This window comes from Hydra vulgaris, chromosome 02 (assembly GCF_038396675.1).
Source record: "Hydra vulgaris chromosome 02, alternate assembly HydraT2T_AEP".
Lineage (NCBI taxonomy): Eukaryota > Metazoa > Cnidaria > Hydrozoa > Anthoathecata > Hydridae > Hydra > Hydra vulgaris.
In genome coordinates this window covers 16,321,388-16,338,370 of record NC_088921.1, presented here as the reverse complement: position 1 = coordinate 16,338,370, position 16,983 = coordinate 16,321,388, and the positions used below count along the sequence as shown (strand labels likewise).

At 26.1% G+C, this 16,983-nt stretch overlaps 1 protein-coding gene across 3 annotated transcripts in view; it reads left to right on the top strand.

Moving 5' to 3' along the window:
* The window catches only part of LOC136076771 (NACHT, LRR and PYD domains-containing protein 3-like), a 61,964-nt gene extending 53,795 nt beyond the window's left edge, over positions 1–8,169 (top strand). For all 3 annotated transcript variants that reach the window (XM_065790218.1, XM_065790220.1, XM_065790219.1), the window contains one exon: positions 7,396–8,169. In XM_065790218.1, coding sequence (XP_065646290.1) covers positions 7,396–8,030 — 635 coding nt within the window. In that variant the 3' untranslated portion in view covers positions 8,031–8,169. The remainder of the gene's footprint in view (positions 1–7,395) is intronic.
* Positions 8,170–16,983: the final 8,814 nt, after the last annotated feature.

Genomic DNA, 16,983 nt, shown 5'->3' with positions numbered 1-16,983 from the left:
GTTATAATGTACACTATAAGTTGACATTTTTTATGTTAATTTACGATAAAAACTAAAGTTATTTATTTGACAACTTTTTTTGTTGTTGCAGTAAACAACTAAGAACCTTTGAGGAGTGTATTTGCAAAACCTGATAATTCACTTCTTTTTAATTCCGATATATTAATAAAAAAGTTTTTCAATTGGTTAAACTGATAAAAATCAGAAGATATAGTAGAAGGAATGTTTCAGACAAAAATTTAAAAATCATGCTATTTTTTATTTTATTTTAATTGAAAAATTAAAAACGTTTTATCTGGTTTTGTTTGTCAATTTTTTTTATCTGGTTTTGATTAGAAATTTATTTTTCTAACTGAATTAAAAAACAATTTTTTGAGGTAATCTTGACTAGTGACTATTTTAATAATAAAATGTTTAATTTAAATAGGGTAGGTTCAGCAACTGTTTTGCAGGTGGCGAGTTGTTTGGGGGCAGCAAAAAAAAAAATTATGTGACAAAAATGCTAGAAAAAAGAGTTTTTAGGATGGCATTTTTGTATTAAGTTTTTAGGATGGCAATTTTGTATTAAGTTGGCAAGAAGGGTAAAGCCCATATCAGACAGAGAGATGTAAAAACTCCTGGGCCATGTTTATATATTATATATATGTTTTCCATTTAGTAAATGGAATTCCATTCCAGTTAGTAAATGATGTATATCTTTGAGCTTTGCTTAACTAATAAAACGATTTTCCATTATATTTATTGGATTGAACGCATGTTTCTTTCCTTTATTTTCTATGTTTGTTAACTTTTTACTTAAATATAAATCATTTAAATTGTAAAAATCCAACAAAAGGTTTATGACAAAATGGATGACATTTTCCAGTCTTTTACAAACTATTTTAAGTTAAGTCTGTTTTATAGTATTACAATGACTTAAAAAATTGCACAAAACCACTGGGCTCTAGTATTTCATTGTTTGCTTTCAGATCTTTTCAATCCAGTCAAATAATCTATCACATGGTAAAAAATTATATTTTATCACTGGAAAAACTTTCTTCATATGATTTGATGAATTAAACAGCCAAAATCATGTCATTGTTAACACAATATTGTTTTTATTTTGACCTCTACCTCCATTACTAACTAAACGAAGTGTGTCAAAATTATTAGTGAAATGCAATGATTTTGGCATAAGTATTGTTAGAAAATGAAACACTGCACTGGCAACATCATTTGATCCTCTACCTGATTGGATTTCTAACCAGGTGTAAGAGTTTAATTTGCTATTCAAATCATACAGGCCAAAATTATACAAGCTAAGTTGCCTTAAGTAAAGTGCTTCTTGTATCCTAACTCTTGTGAATTTTCAGCTCAATTAAATAATCAGCTTTTCCGATACAACTGCAATTTTTATTCATTGCCAAATGTGCAAGTATCAGAAGCAGGCGGTTCAAATGAAATGAAAAAAATTAAATTCACCAACAAATATTCTGTAAAATATTTTGTATACGAAATGTTTCTCATAAGAAATAAAAAATGTTTCTTATAAGAAATAAAAAATGTTTCTTATAAAAAATAGAAAATGTTTCTTATAAGAAATAAAAAGATCAATCAAAAGTGACTTTTAGAAGGTATTGTACAACTTGTTAATACTTTTTAAACATGTTTGAAGATAAAGTTTTCTTGAACATTTCTTGCGAGCATAATGACTTTCTGCAACTCAAAGACTTGAAGTGAAACTTCTTATGGCTTTGTTTAACATTGTTTTTTGTTCCTCGTCTGTTTCCATCACAAGTTTTTTTAGGTAATTCACCTGATAAATATTGGCAAGGTAACACACCATTAAATCATTTTCCCTGAATAGGAAATATTATTTGTCAGAAAAATTTCTTACAAACACAAATTTTTGAATGGTTTTGGTTGATGTAGTATTGTGTAGCAATTTTTCTACTTTTTTCATTTGTTGTTTAAGTATTTTTAGTTTTCCCTGTTTTGGTGTAAACAAGAATAATATTATCATGTTTTATCCTATTGCATGACTGAAACAATATATTTTTAAGTTTCCGAACATCTTCTTCTCTAATCTTCTTCTTCCAAAAAATGCTTGATCTGCCTCTGCCAACAAGTTGGCAGGGGTGGATCCAGCATTTTTTGGTCTTTAAGATAGCTAACTTCCAGACATGGAGCAAACTCCAAACGTTTATATGTTTATACTTATGTCAAATTAGGATGCTTTGCAAAAAAACTGCAATGATTTTGCCTGTGAGCTCTCACGTTTGCGGCAGGGGTGTGGGGCAAAAATTTTGATATTTTTTCCCAAGCTCCAATCATCGCAATCTCAAAGACCAAAAAATGCTGGATCCTCCCCTGCAAATTGGTAGCCATACAAGTTCTTTTCTGACCGAATATCTGCAAAAATATCTGATAAAAAGCAAACAAACTGAATTAAGAAATTTATACAGTAAATATATAGATTAATACTTGCTATAACAATATATAATATGTTATCAGTATACATATAAATTTATTTTTTTAACATTATATATTTTTTATAAATTTTAATTTATATTTTTAAAGCAGTGAAATTTTTTTGTTAATTCTCTACTGTTTTAGTTTTATTTATGAGTTATGTATAATTATTACTTTTAAAAATAGTTTGATAAATAAATAAATAGTTGGTGGCGTTAGAAAGACATGTTTTTTTTTACTCATCGAATAATTTTGAGTCATAGATGATAAATTATAGGGTCAAATTATTATATTTTAACCAATGTCCTGCGAGTCACCATCTTTGATTTTCCTGATTTTTACATATTGTTATGTGCATTATGTAGTTAGGTTAAATTCGAAATTTCAGACTTCCAAGTACAATGGTTGAGAAAATATAGCCTTAGAAACATGACATAGTGGCCCCCCTTACTGTAGCATTTTACTATTCACCCACAAGTCTTTACAGATAAGTTTTCTGATTAGCTAATATTGTCTGCAATAAGTGGGCAAAATTAGAATTAATATCTTTTAAAGTATATGAGGCAGATGGGTTTTTTTTTATAATAATGACAAACCATTATGAAAACTGAAGAAATTTATTGAAAAAAAATTTTTAAATACCTATTTAAGCACAATCAATCACCGTCAATTACAAAATAAGTTTAAATTCAGATTTATTTCAAATTCAAATTTAGATTCAGAAAAAGTAAAATAAAGAAACCAAGTAAAACAATGTTTATCTGTAAAAAATTTAAATTATTTGGTTGATTTGTCTTCTTCTCAACAAAACAAAGTTATAAAGTTATTAAAGGAGAAACCACAATCGTTATGTTATAACATTAATGACATTTAATTAACTTAATTAAGTTAATTACTTTTAACTTTACTTATAACATAATAAATATACGCTTAAGTTTTTTTCAACAAATTAGTTTTTTAAAAAGTTGTTTCAGCAAATTAGTTTTTTAAAAAGTTGTTTTAAAATGTGGTCCATACCGCATACAGACCACTGATTACCTATAATAAAATAGAATTTAAAGAAATAACAATTTCAATTTAAAATTAATTTAGATATTTAGATATTAAGTATCTAAATATCTAAATTAATTTAGAGACTTTCATTTGAACCATAATGAAGGTCTCTAAAAAGTTACTGCCCCCTTTATTTGTGCCCCTATCTTCTACAAAGACCAGATCAATGAGAGGGCAGCCAACCATATCTTTCTTTTTATTAAGAAATGGCCTAATATTAGTTGCACTCTTCAAATAGGCCAGCAGGCAGATTAGAGGGGCTCTGGTTTCTAGTAACGCATTCAACCACTGACAAATGAAAAAAAGAGTTATTTAAAAATGCATTTTTAGTGTGAATTTGACAAGTTTATAATGTTTGCATTTTCAGATAGTTAGGTCTAATGGTCTTATTCTTTGTTAATCTTCAATCAAAACAAAGTGTTAGAAAATTTGACTTTTTTGGCGAATGGATGTTTTGCTTTTCGATATATTTGAATTCTAAAGTGCTACAAGCTACCTATATTTTGCCCACTTATTGCAGACAGTAGTACCTAATCAGAAAACTTATCTATAAAGACTTGTGGATGAATAATAAAATGCTACAGTTAGTTTTATTTTGGCATATTTTAACATATTTAAGAATTTTTCTAAAGTTGAGGAGGTCATAATTTTTTTACTAATTAAATACAGGTTAATAAAAACCATTTTTTTAAAAAGAGAACTATCCAGAAAATAGTTCTAGAAAAAATGAGACACTTGTTGAAAGTGAGAAAAAAGTTATACAGCTCTAAAGTAGTTTGTTTTGACTATTTTTAAATCGAGGGGTGCCACCATGTCATGTTTCTAAATCTTTAATTTCTGAACCGTTTTACTTGGAAGTCTCAAGTTTCAAATATAAAGTATCTACATAATGCACATAACAATATGTAAGGATCAGAAAAATCAGAGATGGTGACTCACAAAGTTTTCATCAAATTGGTTGATATATAATGATTTGACCCAATATCACAAAAAAACATGTTAATTTAAGCTGAGAGAACAAAAAAAGGTAAAATGTATTAGAATGAAATGTTTTAAAATTTTGTAAAATTTTAAAACATTTGAGGTTTAATAATTATTTTTAAAAGTATAAACGGCTAGTATTAACATTTTTTATTTTTCTTATTTTGGGAATTTCATTATAATAAACGACAAACTGCGTCCGAAAAAAGTTCAATCAACGAATTAGTATCGCCCAAAGTTGTTTTAAATATTTACTTTAGGCAAACATAAAACAATAAATTTAAATTATCCTTAAATTTAAAATTTGCTTTAACCAATTATAATGTGTCCTAAAAAACCAGTCTTAAGCAGTCACATATACAAAGTATTTTCTATAAAATCTTTTTTCCGTGTGTTTTCCCTATTTTTTTAACCTAGTAATTGGCAATTCCTTTTTTGTAAAATCTCACACAGGTCATGTGCGAATTGCATTTAATTTTGTTAAAATGGCAATATAAAAACACAAACTTTAATCTTGGATCTGATCAATGTAAAAAAGTCGTGCGAATTTATTTTCTTTTAAAATAATGTTTATTTCGCTTATCTCTTAGTGACTTTAAAATGACGATAATGTTGTCAAAGAAAGTTTTTTTTTTAATTCTTATCGTTTTTATATTATTTTATTTCATAGAAAATCTTTAAAATTATTAGTTTATGTTCTCCAATGAAAATGTCTAAATTATTAATCTACATATTTTCAAACTTCAAAGGTGATTTACAGTCATTTTATAAAATGTGATCAAAAAATTTGATCCTGAAATATCACAAATGTTTTTTTACCGGTTGCGGTAGTTACAATATACAACGATATCTATTAGCAATACAAATTTCCTTTGTTTTGTTCGAATTTGTCAAAAGATTTTTAAAGTTCGATGATCGAGTTTTAAAATGTCATTTTGTTATCATTGTTTATTAATTGACATTGGTTACAAAACTTCTTAAACTTCGTGAGTATATTTCATTATATATTTAATTATTTGTTTTTATTTTAAAAAGTTTTGTTTTGAAGCCAAATTTAAACAAAAATAAATTTTATATAAAGTAAATTTTTTTTTTTTTATAAAATAACAAGAGAAAAGTGCAAAAAAAAGTAAACAACTTCAGCTTATTCTTCTTAATATATTAAAAAGAATAAGCTGAAGTTTTTCACTTTTTTTGGAAATTCATTAATTCAAAAAAATTAAAATTAATTATTATAAAGTTTATATTATATATCGATTATAAAAATAATATATATAAACCGAAATAAAACATAATTTTCAACATAACTCGGGTGTTAATTGTATTTTCAACAGACTGTATTTTTCACTGACTTTCTTTTCATCTTTGATTGACTTTCTTTTTTCTTTTATGCTATTATTTTTTTATTGGTATGAACTGTCCATTTAAATGAACATGTACCAACTGTTAATTTAACAGTTGGTACAATCTAAATTCTTTCATTATTCTAGAAAGTTCATTAAATTTTTTTTTGCTTACAACAGATGTTTAAATACGCCGAGAGCCTTAATTACTTTGGCTTAAGAATACAAATTAATATTAAATATTTAAAGTTCATAAAAATACCATTTTATAAATATATTTATAAAATGGTAAGTGTCGTGAAATAGCTTATTTTTTTCACTGATAAAACTTATGTTTGTAATATTTGTTTTAAAAATATTTTTACAAAAGAAATTTTAAATTTGATTGATTAATTTATCGATTTTTATCTTATCTAAGTTTGTTGCTTTTTTATTTCTAAAATCATTTATGTTTTATAGCAACTATAGAACATATAAATGTTTGTACGTAGGGTAGCATCGTGAAAATCTTGATTTTAATAGTGGTAAGACCGTATAGGCTTCTTGGAGCGCCTTTAGGAACAAAATAAAAATAGGTTTGGCACTTTTACGTAAAAATCAGCACTTTGCTTTGGCACTTTGCTCTTCTACGTAAAAATCGGATACCTGGTAACCATAGCTTTGTAGCTATGCTTTAATGATAAAATTATTGTTTATTGCGATTATTATGGATATTATATGCGATTGTATGGATATTATATCAAGTGTTTTTGTTATAAAATTTATCAATAATTATAAAGTATATACTGTTATAGTTAAAAAAAAATATAAAGTATATACTGTTAAAGCGCTTTTTTTTTAAAGTTTCCAATCAACGTCGAATTCGAATAAACAAATATTTAAACTCTCACTCTTTGAGTTTTGTATAATTTATTCACACAACTTAATTTAAATGATTGACGAAGGAGATTTTTGAAGTTCTAAATTTAAAATTACAAATTCGATTTATAAAATCATTCATTTCACTCCAAATCTGTGTTTAAATAACATTTGTTTTCTTGTTGTTGTTCTTTGTTGTCTTATTACATTATGTGATTGAACATAAATTAATTTTTAAATTTATTTTCATTAATATTATAAATATGATTTTGTCTTATTATTTATAGTATGTTAGATTTATGATAAAATGAAATTATTTTGTTATAAAAATGTGATAAAATTATGTTCAAACTAATGAAAGTTTTTTTATAATTTTTAATAAAGAATTATTATATTGAAAGTTTCATCATTTTATTTTTTTTTTATACACGATCCTAATTTAATATTAATGTAAAATATAATAATAATGTGTATAGTTTAATTTTTTTTTATTTATGATCCAAATGTTTATATTAATGTATATAATTTTATTATGTAATGTATTTAATAATAATATATTGTATATAATTTTTTAGTTAATTATAATTTAATATAAATATATGTATTAATATCTAGATTATTTTAATGTATATTATGTTTTATAATTTCGATCATTATTTATATTATTATTTATTTTTTCATTTTAATATAATATTTATTTTTTCTTTAGATCGTTTACTTAAATTATCTCGTCAAAGTGAAAATAAAAACCATTATTCACTTTATCCTGAAACTTATTACGTTAATTTATTCATTGAATGTTTTTATGAAAGTCAATCATCATTTACTGATGAAATAAAATTTATCGTCGATGAACTAGAGTGGTGGATTTCGATTCACGATGGAAAAACTTCTTACAAAACTTCTTGTGAAAATTATTTCGTAAATCATTACATTAAATCTGGAAGAAAGTTATCGAAGTTACATGTTGATAAAAATATTTTAAGTGATGAAGAAAAAAATCTTATAATTCAATGTTCAACAAATGTTCGCCATGTCTGCTTTTGGTGTCCAATTAAATTTGAAGGATGGAAACCGAAAGATAAGATTGAAGAGTTGTGGATAGACATCTCACGTTATTTAATAACGAAAAAAGATTTTGAAGAAAATTTTCTTCCGTGGATTAATCTTTGTGAAGAATTAAATCTTGACCTTCACGACGACATCGATTTCATTGAAGAGATTTGTGAATGGATTCGTTGTTCGAATGTAAAGGAGTTGTGGATCAACTACCGTGGAAAAGATTTTGATAACCTCGATGAGTTAAAAAACTTTATAACAGGAAAAAAATGTTTAATATCTTAAATAAAATATAAACAATAATTATAAATTAATTAATGAAATATTTAATATATTATTTTAATTAAATATGTTTTGAAATATACGAATTAATTTTAATAATATTTAAACGTTTAATAAATTTTTATTATTAAAGGATGAAATAATTAATTTGTCTTAAAATATATTAATAATAAACAATTATAATTATTATAATATATTTATTATTACTATTTTTATTATTATTATTATCGGTGTTAGTCATAATTTTATATTATAAATATTTATAGTTTTTATTTAATAATATTAATAATAATAACGTTGATATTATTTTTTTTCAAAATGGATGTTTGAGTTTTTTCTTAAGTTTATTGTTTAATTAACATTAATTATAATGTTCATTACATTGATCATGAAATATATAATTATAATTAATATAAATAAAAACTAGATTAACTTTTGTTAGATTTTATTGATTAAATTATTTTATTTTAAATATTTTTCTGAGGTTTTAAAACTTCAAAAAATTGTAAAGTTATATTGAAATTTTTTTGTTTAACGTTTTAATGTATTTATTTTTATGCAATTTTGTAGATATATAAATTTGTAATGAAAAATTAAAACTTTCGTTTTTGATTTACACAATCTAAATTTATGTTAATGAAAACTATTTTTAGATTTTAAAGTTTCCGCCATTTGTTTCTTTGAAAGATTTTTGTTGTCAACGTAATAAAAATATTCGAATGTTTCTTTGAAGTTATTTTGTTCGAAAGTTGAATTCTCAATTAAATAACTGTTTACCGAAATATATACTTAAATATTAAATTGCAATAAAACACATTTATAAATTTAGTAACTATATATAATAGTCTACAATGAAAAGCATTTATCAATTTAGTAACTATATCTTTTTCTAATTTAAATAAACAATTAAAATGAGTTTTCTTATACAAAGGATAAAAGGAAAGTTTTTTTTACTTGAGGTACCAAATAAAAAGTAGAAAACAAAATATAGCAAAAACATTTGCTAAATTAATATAATCTTTTTTGTACTAAAAAGTAGAAAATAAAGTTTTTTATTTAAATTTAATAGTTTAGTAAACTAAAGATTGACAGGTCTGCACAAGGTTTATATAGAAATATACCTGTCAATCTATCGTTTACTGAACTATTAAATTTAAATTAAAAAGTTTATTATCTACTTTTTAGTAAAAAAAAAGATTATATTTTTTAGCAAATGTTTTTGTTATATTTTCTACTTTTTAGTTTTTCAGTGAATATTTCAGCAATCTTAGCTGATTTTAAAAATGAAAAGCACTATTGCACCTTCTAACATCGTGTGCAATTCCTGTCCGCTTTCTTTATGCTATCTTTCTAACACGACTTCTTCGATATTTCATTCTAATTTACCTTCGTTCTTCCCAAACTCACTTTACTCCTGGTTCTTAGAGCAGATAATGACGCTCCTTTGAGCAATTAGCTGGCGGAGGATAAACCACAATACCATTAAAGTCCGCTTGTAGGACAAAGGAAGTTGAGGAAAAGTTCATATGAATTCTTTAAGTCTTTGTTGGTTCAAATAACAGTACTATTGCACCTTCTGACATTGTGTTCAATTCCTTTCCGCTTTCTCTATGCTATCTTTCTATCACAACTTCTTCTATCTTTCTCTCTAATATACCTTCGTTCTTCCCAAAACTCACTTTACACTTGGTCCGTAGAGCAGGTAATGACACTCTTTCGGGAGCAGAACTTGTCCTTGCGGGCCTTGGTAATGTGGTCTCCACAAGCGATTAGCTGGCGGAGGATAAACCACAATACCATTAAAGTCCACTTGTAATTATGCGCAAATGCTCAAAATTATACCTTAAGCAAATGCTTGAGGTGGGCGGGATAAAAAATCTTTTTTTTTCAAAAGGAATGACCTTTATAAACAAATTGGAAACTCAAAAAAAAAATAAAAACGTTTATAAAGGGGCAATAATACCTAACATTCAACCTATAAAGACTTTTTTAGTTTCAGGTAAAGATATTGCATGTGGAATAATAACTTTTTTGTAATAGCTATTAAAACTTGTGTCAATTATTGATATGCTAAACAATGACAGAGATGATCTAATACAGCGAACTAATTTATCTTTAGTAGACTTTCATAAACTAAATGATCTCTGTATTAGTAAGTGTTATTTTTTATGGGAAGATGAATGATAAAATTAATTTTCTTATTAAGATTTTTACTGAAAATGGATATTACTATAAACAGTATTCAGATATTGCTAAAAATTATAAATACACCATAAATCTGTCTTGTTCTCGAAAAATTGATACCAAAAACCTTGTTATTTTACCAAGGGTCCCACTTGTACTTAGAAGAGAGTTTCGTAAAGTTGGTGTTAAAACAGTCTTCCGTTTTGGTAATCCCTTGATCAATATATTTTGTCAAAACAAGTCTAAACTGCCTCTGAATAGTCATTTAGGAGTGTACCAACTTAATTGCACATGTGTTGCATGTTGTATTGGTGAAAAAAGAAAAAAGATTTCCACACGAATTCAAGAACATGAAAATAATGTTACAAAAGCCAACTGGGAAACATATGGAATAGTAGAACATTCACAACATTGTAATGGTAAAATAAACAGAGAGAACCCTAAAACGCTTTCTGTTATTTCAAACAATTACACAAGAAAGGTTCGTGAGGCCATTGAAATACAACGTGTAAAATGTTCAAAATCTAAAAAATAAACATTTTAAGTTATGACAATATACATATATATATATATATATATATATATATATATATATATATATATATATATATATATATATATATATATATATATATATATATATATATATATATATATATACATGTATAGAAAATTCTGAAACTCGAAGATATTTTTTTATTCCACTCATATTTTTGTCTTTATGGGCAATTCCACGTTCAAGCGAGTTATTTCGATAAAATGAATAAAGAAATTCAAAGTAATCATTTGGTTGCCATATACTTTCTAATTTAAAATTTTGATCAATAATGTTATTTGTGTTTTTTTTTTGTTTTAAATTCCAAATTAATGTCATGCGTCATACTTTCTGTGCATATGGTAGCTAAACCACATTTTGATAAAAGCGTAAAATTGTCCCCGTAAGTAACGATAACTAATTTGATTTAAGATATATAAATAAATAGCTAAAACAATTTTTGAATAATTTTATGCAGAATAATAACTACTTAATTTAATTTAAGAACCCAATTTATGTAGGTTAAATATTTGGCTTGAAATATCCGACTCAATACATTAATGGTTTAATGCAAAGGTTTAATGCAATGTTTTTTTGCATCCCGTTAGAAACACAGCATATAATCAACTATAATTACTAAACTTATAATAATTGAACGAAATTTCAATAAATAGAAAAACAAATAAATGATTTTGGGATGATTCATAACTATATTAAAATCTAATACGTTAAAATAAAAAATATAGATCTAAAAATGTGAAATTAGAAAAATCAAAATGTCCCAAAAGTAACAGTGGAATTGCACTTATAACGGGTGATGCGGAAGTTATCGGACAAAATAAAATCGTCAATAACTTATTTATAAATAAAAAAACAAACTACTATTATAATTTTTTAAATAAAGCATTTATCTTTTGATAAAAATATATTATTTTTTATATGAAAAACACCACCATCTGCAATTGATCTCAATTTCGCTCTGACGCCTTTCATATGCGAATGTAAAAAGTTTAAATCAATTTCATGTAGTTTTAGTTTAATGCGATCAATCAAAACTTGCTCTGTTGAAGCTTGCCAATCTCCCTCGTAAACCTTCTGTGCCAAATGTCCCCAAAATATTTTCAATTGGTAGTGCTTGAGGCACATTTGGGGGATTGGATTCCTTATCAACGTAATAGATATATTGGTCCATCCAATTTAGAGAATCTTTAGAATAATGAGAACTTGCTAAATCTGGCCAAAATAAATAGTTAAAGTCTCCATGATACTTGTGAATAAATGGAAGAAGTCGTTTTTCTAAGCATTCATTAATATAGATTGATGAATTGATCGCTACAGCCTTGTAAGTGCGAAACAATGGCTCGGACATACCACGGTCAGATATGGCTATCCACATTAATAATTTTTTTGGAAATTTCTCTTTTCCTATAAAACGAACACTTTCTGGGCATGTCTTTTTGTTGTTTGTGTAGTATCCAGAATTTCTAGGCATGTTGTCCCCTGCAAAACAAAAGTATTTTTCGTCATCGATGACTAGAAGCGATTTTGTGTTATAGAGTTGGTTAACTAGTTTCCTGCTTCTTTTCTTTGCCTTTATTTGTTGTTCAAAAGTGTATTTTGGAGTCTTCCCAGTAAACACACGACGTCTTAAAGACGTCTAAAAAACGTCTTTTAGACGTCTAGACGTCTAAAAGACGTTTTTTAGACGTCTTTAAGACGTCGTGTGTTTACAGGGTTTTCACGTTTTCTATATTTAATATTCATTTTTTTTAACTGACGACCAATTGTCGATTGATTTACACTGAATTTAATACCTATTTTTCTCTGACTGACCTCTTTTCGATTGTTGACAAGTCTCGTTAATTCGGCTTTCTTTTCTCTAATCCAGGATGGCGGACGACCAGGGTGCTTTCTATCAGAAAACGATTGAACAGTTTCAAGTCTTTTTAGGTTATCATATATTGTACTTCGAGCAAACCCTTCCTTTTCAAAATGATTTACGATTTTTTTTTTTTTTTATATTAGGTTTATTTACAAAAAACATTTTTAATCGCTTTCGAAAAAATTCTCGTTCAGCTGCATTTAACCACATTTTAAATAATTGTGTTTCAAATAATAAAGTTTATATTTTATAGAACGTTTATGCCTACGCATAAAACTACAAAAACTAATTATTATGCTCAAATAATGAAATTAGGATTTGTCCGATAATTTCCACATCACCCGTTATGTGAAATCTGAAACGTGATAATTTAAAGCGCAAACATAGTCGTAAACAGGGTTGTTATCTGTCAAATATGTCTGAGATTTATTTTCTGCTGACATAAAATATGTCCCACATATTTTCTATCGACATATTTTGACATAATTTTATGTCTGAATTATTTTCTGCTGACATAAAATATGTCAGACATTTTCTGTCGACATATTTTGACATAATTTTATGCCTGAATTATTTTCTGCTGACATAAAATATGTCAGACATATTTTCTATGGACATAATTTGACATAATTTTATGTCTGAATTATTTTCTGCTGACATAAAATATGTCAGACATTTTCTGTCGACATATTTTGACATAATTTTATGCCTGAATTATTTTCTGCTGACATAAAATATGTCAGACATATTTTCTATGGACATATTTTGACATAATTTTATGTCTGAATTATTTTCTGCTGACATAAAATATGTCAGACATTTTCTGTCGACATATTTTGACATAATTTTATGCCTGAATTATTTTCTGCTGACATAAAATATGTCAGACATATTTTCTATGGACTTATTTTGACATAATTTTATGTCTGAATTATTTTCTGCTGACATAAAATATGTCAGACATATTTTCTATCGACATATTTTGACATAATTTTATGTCTGAATTATTTTCTGCTGACATAAAATATGTCAGACATATTTTCTATCGACATATTTTGACATAATTTTATGTCTGAATTATTTTCTGCTGACATAAAATATGTCAGACATATTTTCTATCGACATATTTTGACATAATTTTATGTTTGAATTATTTTCTGCTGACATAAAATATGTCAGACATATTTTCTATGAACACATTTTGACATAATTTTATGTCTGAATTGTTTTCTGCTGACATAAAATATGTCAGACATATATTCTACGGACATATTTTGACATAAATTTATGTCTAACATATTTGCTGTTTGATATTCTTGAAGAAAAAATCTATCTAACAAATTTATTGCGCATTTCAGCTTAATTTAAAGAGTAAAGTGAAAATATTCTAACAAATTTGTTGCTTTTTTGCTTCATTATTACTTTACAAAGTAAAACAAAACTTCATCGTAACAACAAATTACTTTTACGTGTAAAATTACTTGTAAAATTACGTGTAAAATTACGTGTAAGATTACGCGTAAAATTACGTGTAAAATTACGTGTAAAATTACGTAAGTAAAAAGTAAGTAATTAGAAAAATAGCGTACACAAAAGCAATTTGAAAAAAACTATTTTTTTCTTTGAAATTTTATACTTTACTTGGTAAGTAAGTAAAAAGTAAGTTATATTATTTACTTTCTCAAAGAACAGTCATTTCATGTTGATTTAACATAAATTTTGAGATAGGTAGCGTATTCAAATCTATTGTTTTTTTTTCACGTATATCGTAAAGGGTATTTCTATTATAATTAGGGGCAAATATAGCCCATACTAGTAGTATAGAGACGGGCTCCCTGTTGCATGAGTACTAATAGGGGCTGCTAAATTATCACTAATTTTTTATTTCTTTTTGTTTGTTTAGCAGATTAGGTTAATGGCCATAATGAAAGTTTGTCGGGGGAAGATGGGGAAAGGGGGCATAATTTCTAAGCTATGGGTAATTCATGCATGTGTAAACCTTCCAGCATTTGTGTAAACTTAACAAAAGTACAAGTTAAAATTGTTTTCAGAGCACGGGAGAGAACTCCACTTTTTTGAATCTTTTTTTTTTTTAGTTTTACTTTATCATTCCGGCTTTACTTTGATTTTACTTTATCTTGAAAGCATTTGTGTAGTCCCAATGAACGTGCATGTTAAATTTGTTTCCTGGGCAAGGAGGTCGTACCCTTACTTTTTTTCTCTAATATTTTATTTTTCTTTAAAGTTGGGGTTTATAACTTTTTAGAAAGAAAGATTTTTTGCAAAAAAGCTTTGAAAACATTTTTTTGATTTATTTGTTTCAGTATTAATTTTTTTTTCGGGAGGAAATAAGTTAGTGGCCTTGATAAAAATTTACCGTAAATGAGCCGGGCGTATTTGTAGTTATGCTGCTGCTTTTCGCTTCTCTTATTCAGCGTGGTTGTTGTCAGAGCCGTCCCGAAGAGGTCTCTGATTGAGGAGGGGGTCCTATGTGTTTTTTGCCAACTAGAGACACACACGCACACAAAAAAAAGGGTCCTCGATATTTGATATTTGCCAACAATACTTCAAAACTTGCTAACTAAATGCATATATAATAGCTTTGGGGTAGGGGATACCCCCTCACTTCCATTCGGTACGGCAATGGTCAGCTCTGGTCGAAACAGCCACTCAGAAAATAAAATTAGTTTTTTTTGTTTATTTATTAATAGCTATTCATAAAACTGTTGTCTGGAATGAACTGAATTCAATTAGTCCATTCCAGAAAACAAGTATTCCTTTATTATTCTATTATCTAACAATTATTCGAGTTGGTCATTTCCAGAGATAACTTTTTTTGGTTAGATTGGTTTTTAACAACCACGCTGAATAAAGGAAGCCAAAATACAAAACTTAGAATAAAATTGCAAAATGTAGAGCCATTTCCAAAGCAAGAACATTAAACCAGACAGTCTTTCAAAAAAAAACTTTCAAACAACTGATGTAAATAACATCAAGATTAATTTGAAAAAAAAATTAAAGTTAAAAAAGTATAAATGTAAAAGTATTTAACTTAAACAAAAATTTATAACTTTTTATAACCGCAAAAACCGCTTATTTTAATTTATTTAATATAGCGTATTTAGTTGGATGGTTCAAAAAGCACACTTTCAAGTTTAAAATTATATGGTCGATTGTGAAGAGAAGATTGTCTTGATGTTGTTTTATCATACAGATGAAATAACATCAATTTCTTTTTTTTTCAGTAAATTTTTGTTACTTTTTTTATTTTAAATTTTCAAAAAATTTAAAGTAAAAAAAATAACAAAAGTGCAAATCACAATATTTAAACAACCAGATTCCAATCACAAATTTAAAATCAGGCCCGTAGCAAGCTTTTTGTTTTTGTTTGAAAACTTAACTTTATGTAACGACATGAAGTAAACTCCAAACATTTATATATTCATGTTTATGTAAAGCTTTTCAAAAGTATTGCGATAATTGGAGTCTGCTAAAAATAAACCCTTAAGAATGTTGACTTCCCATTTATACCACTGGTGTGAGAATGATGAGTTTATAAGATTTATAAATACATTTTTTTAACATTTTAAACTAAATTTAAGTTCATTAACAAGTCTCTAATGTCATGCAATAATCTCTTAATGTTCAAAACGATAAACATATAAATTTTGAGCTATCTCCCCAACTATTTAGGGGATTTAAATGGGATTCGATAATTATCAAATTAATTTTTTTTAAAAATATAATTTCGTCATTGGTTTTTTTTTTTATTATTATATAAAGACATTCTTTAATACAGTGATGGATTTTTAATTTTTATAACTTTTTATTTTTCTTAATTTGCCGTTACAAATTATTAATTTTCTTCTGTAAAATATACGAAAGGCGGGGAAAAGAAGTAGACAAAAATAGTCCTATTGTCAAGCCTCTAAATATCCGTACATAATAAAGACATTAAAAACTTGTCATTAAAAATTGATGATCATTTGTTTTTCTGAAGTTTGAGTTTAACAACCTTATTTAAGTTGACAATTATAGTTTTGTATTTTTTGAAAATATATTTCAAAAATTAAAATATATGTATCTGAAGTACCAAATTCTCCTGTCTTAGTATGTTATTTTAGAAAAAGGTGAACCTTTTTCTAAAATAACATACTAAAACAGAAGAAATATTGCATAAATAACAGAAATTTTGAATTTTTTATTTTTTTTAACATATAAATAAAATGGTTTAAAAAAATTTTATCCATGAAAATATAAATTAAACAAAATACATGATTTAACTTTAAATGATTTAAATACAAGTATTGCGTGGTATTATACCACATTAAAAGCGATGTAAAAAAGTTTCATAA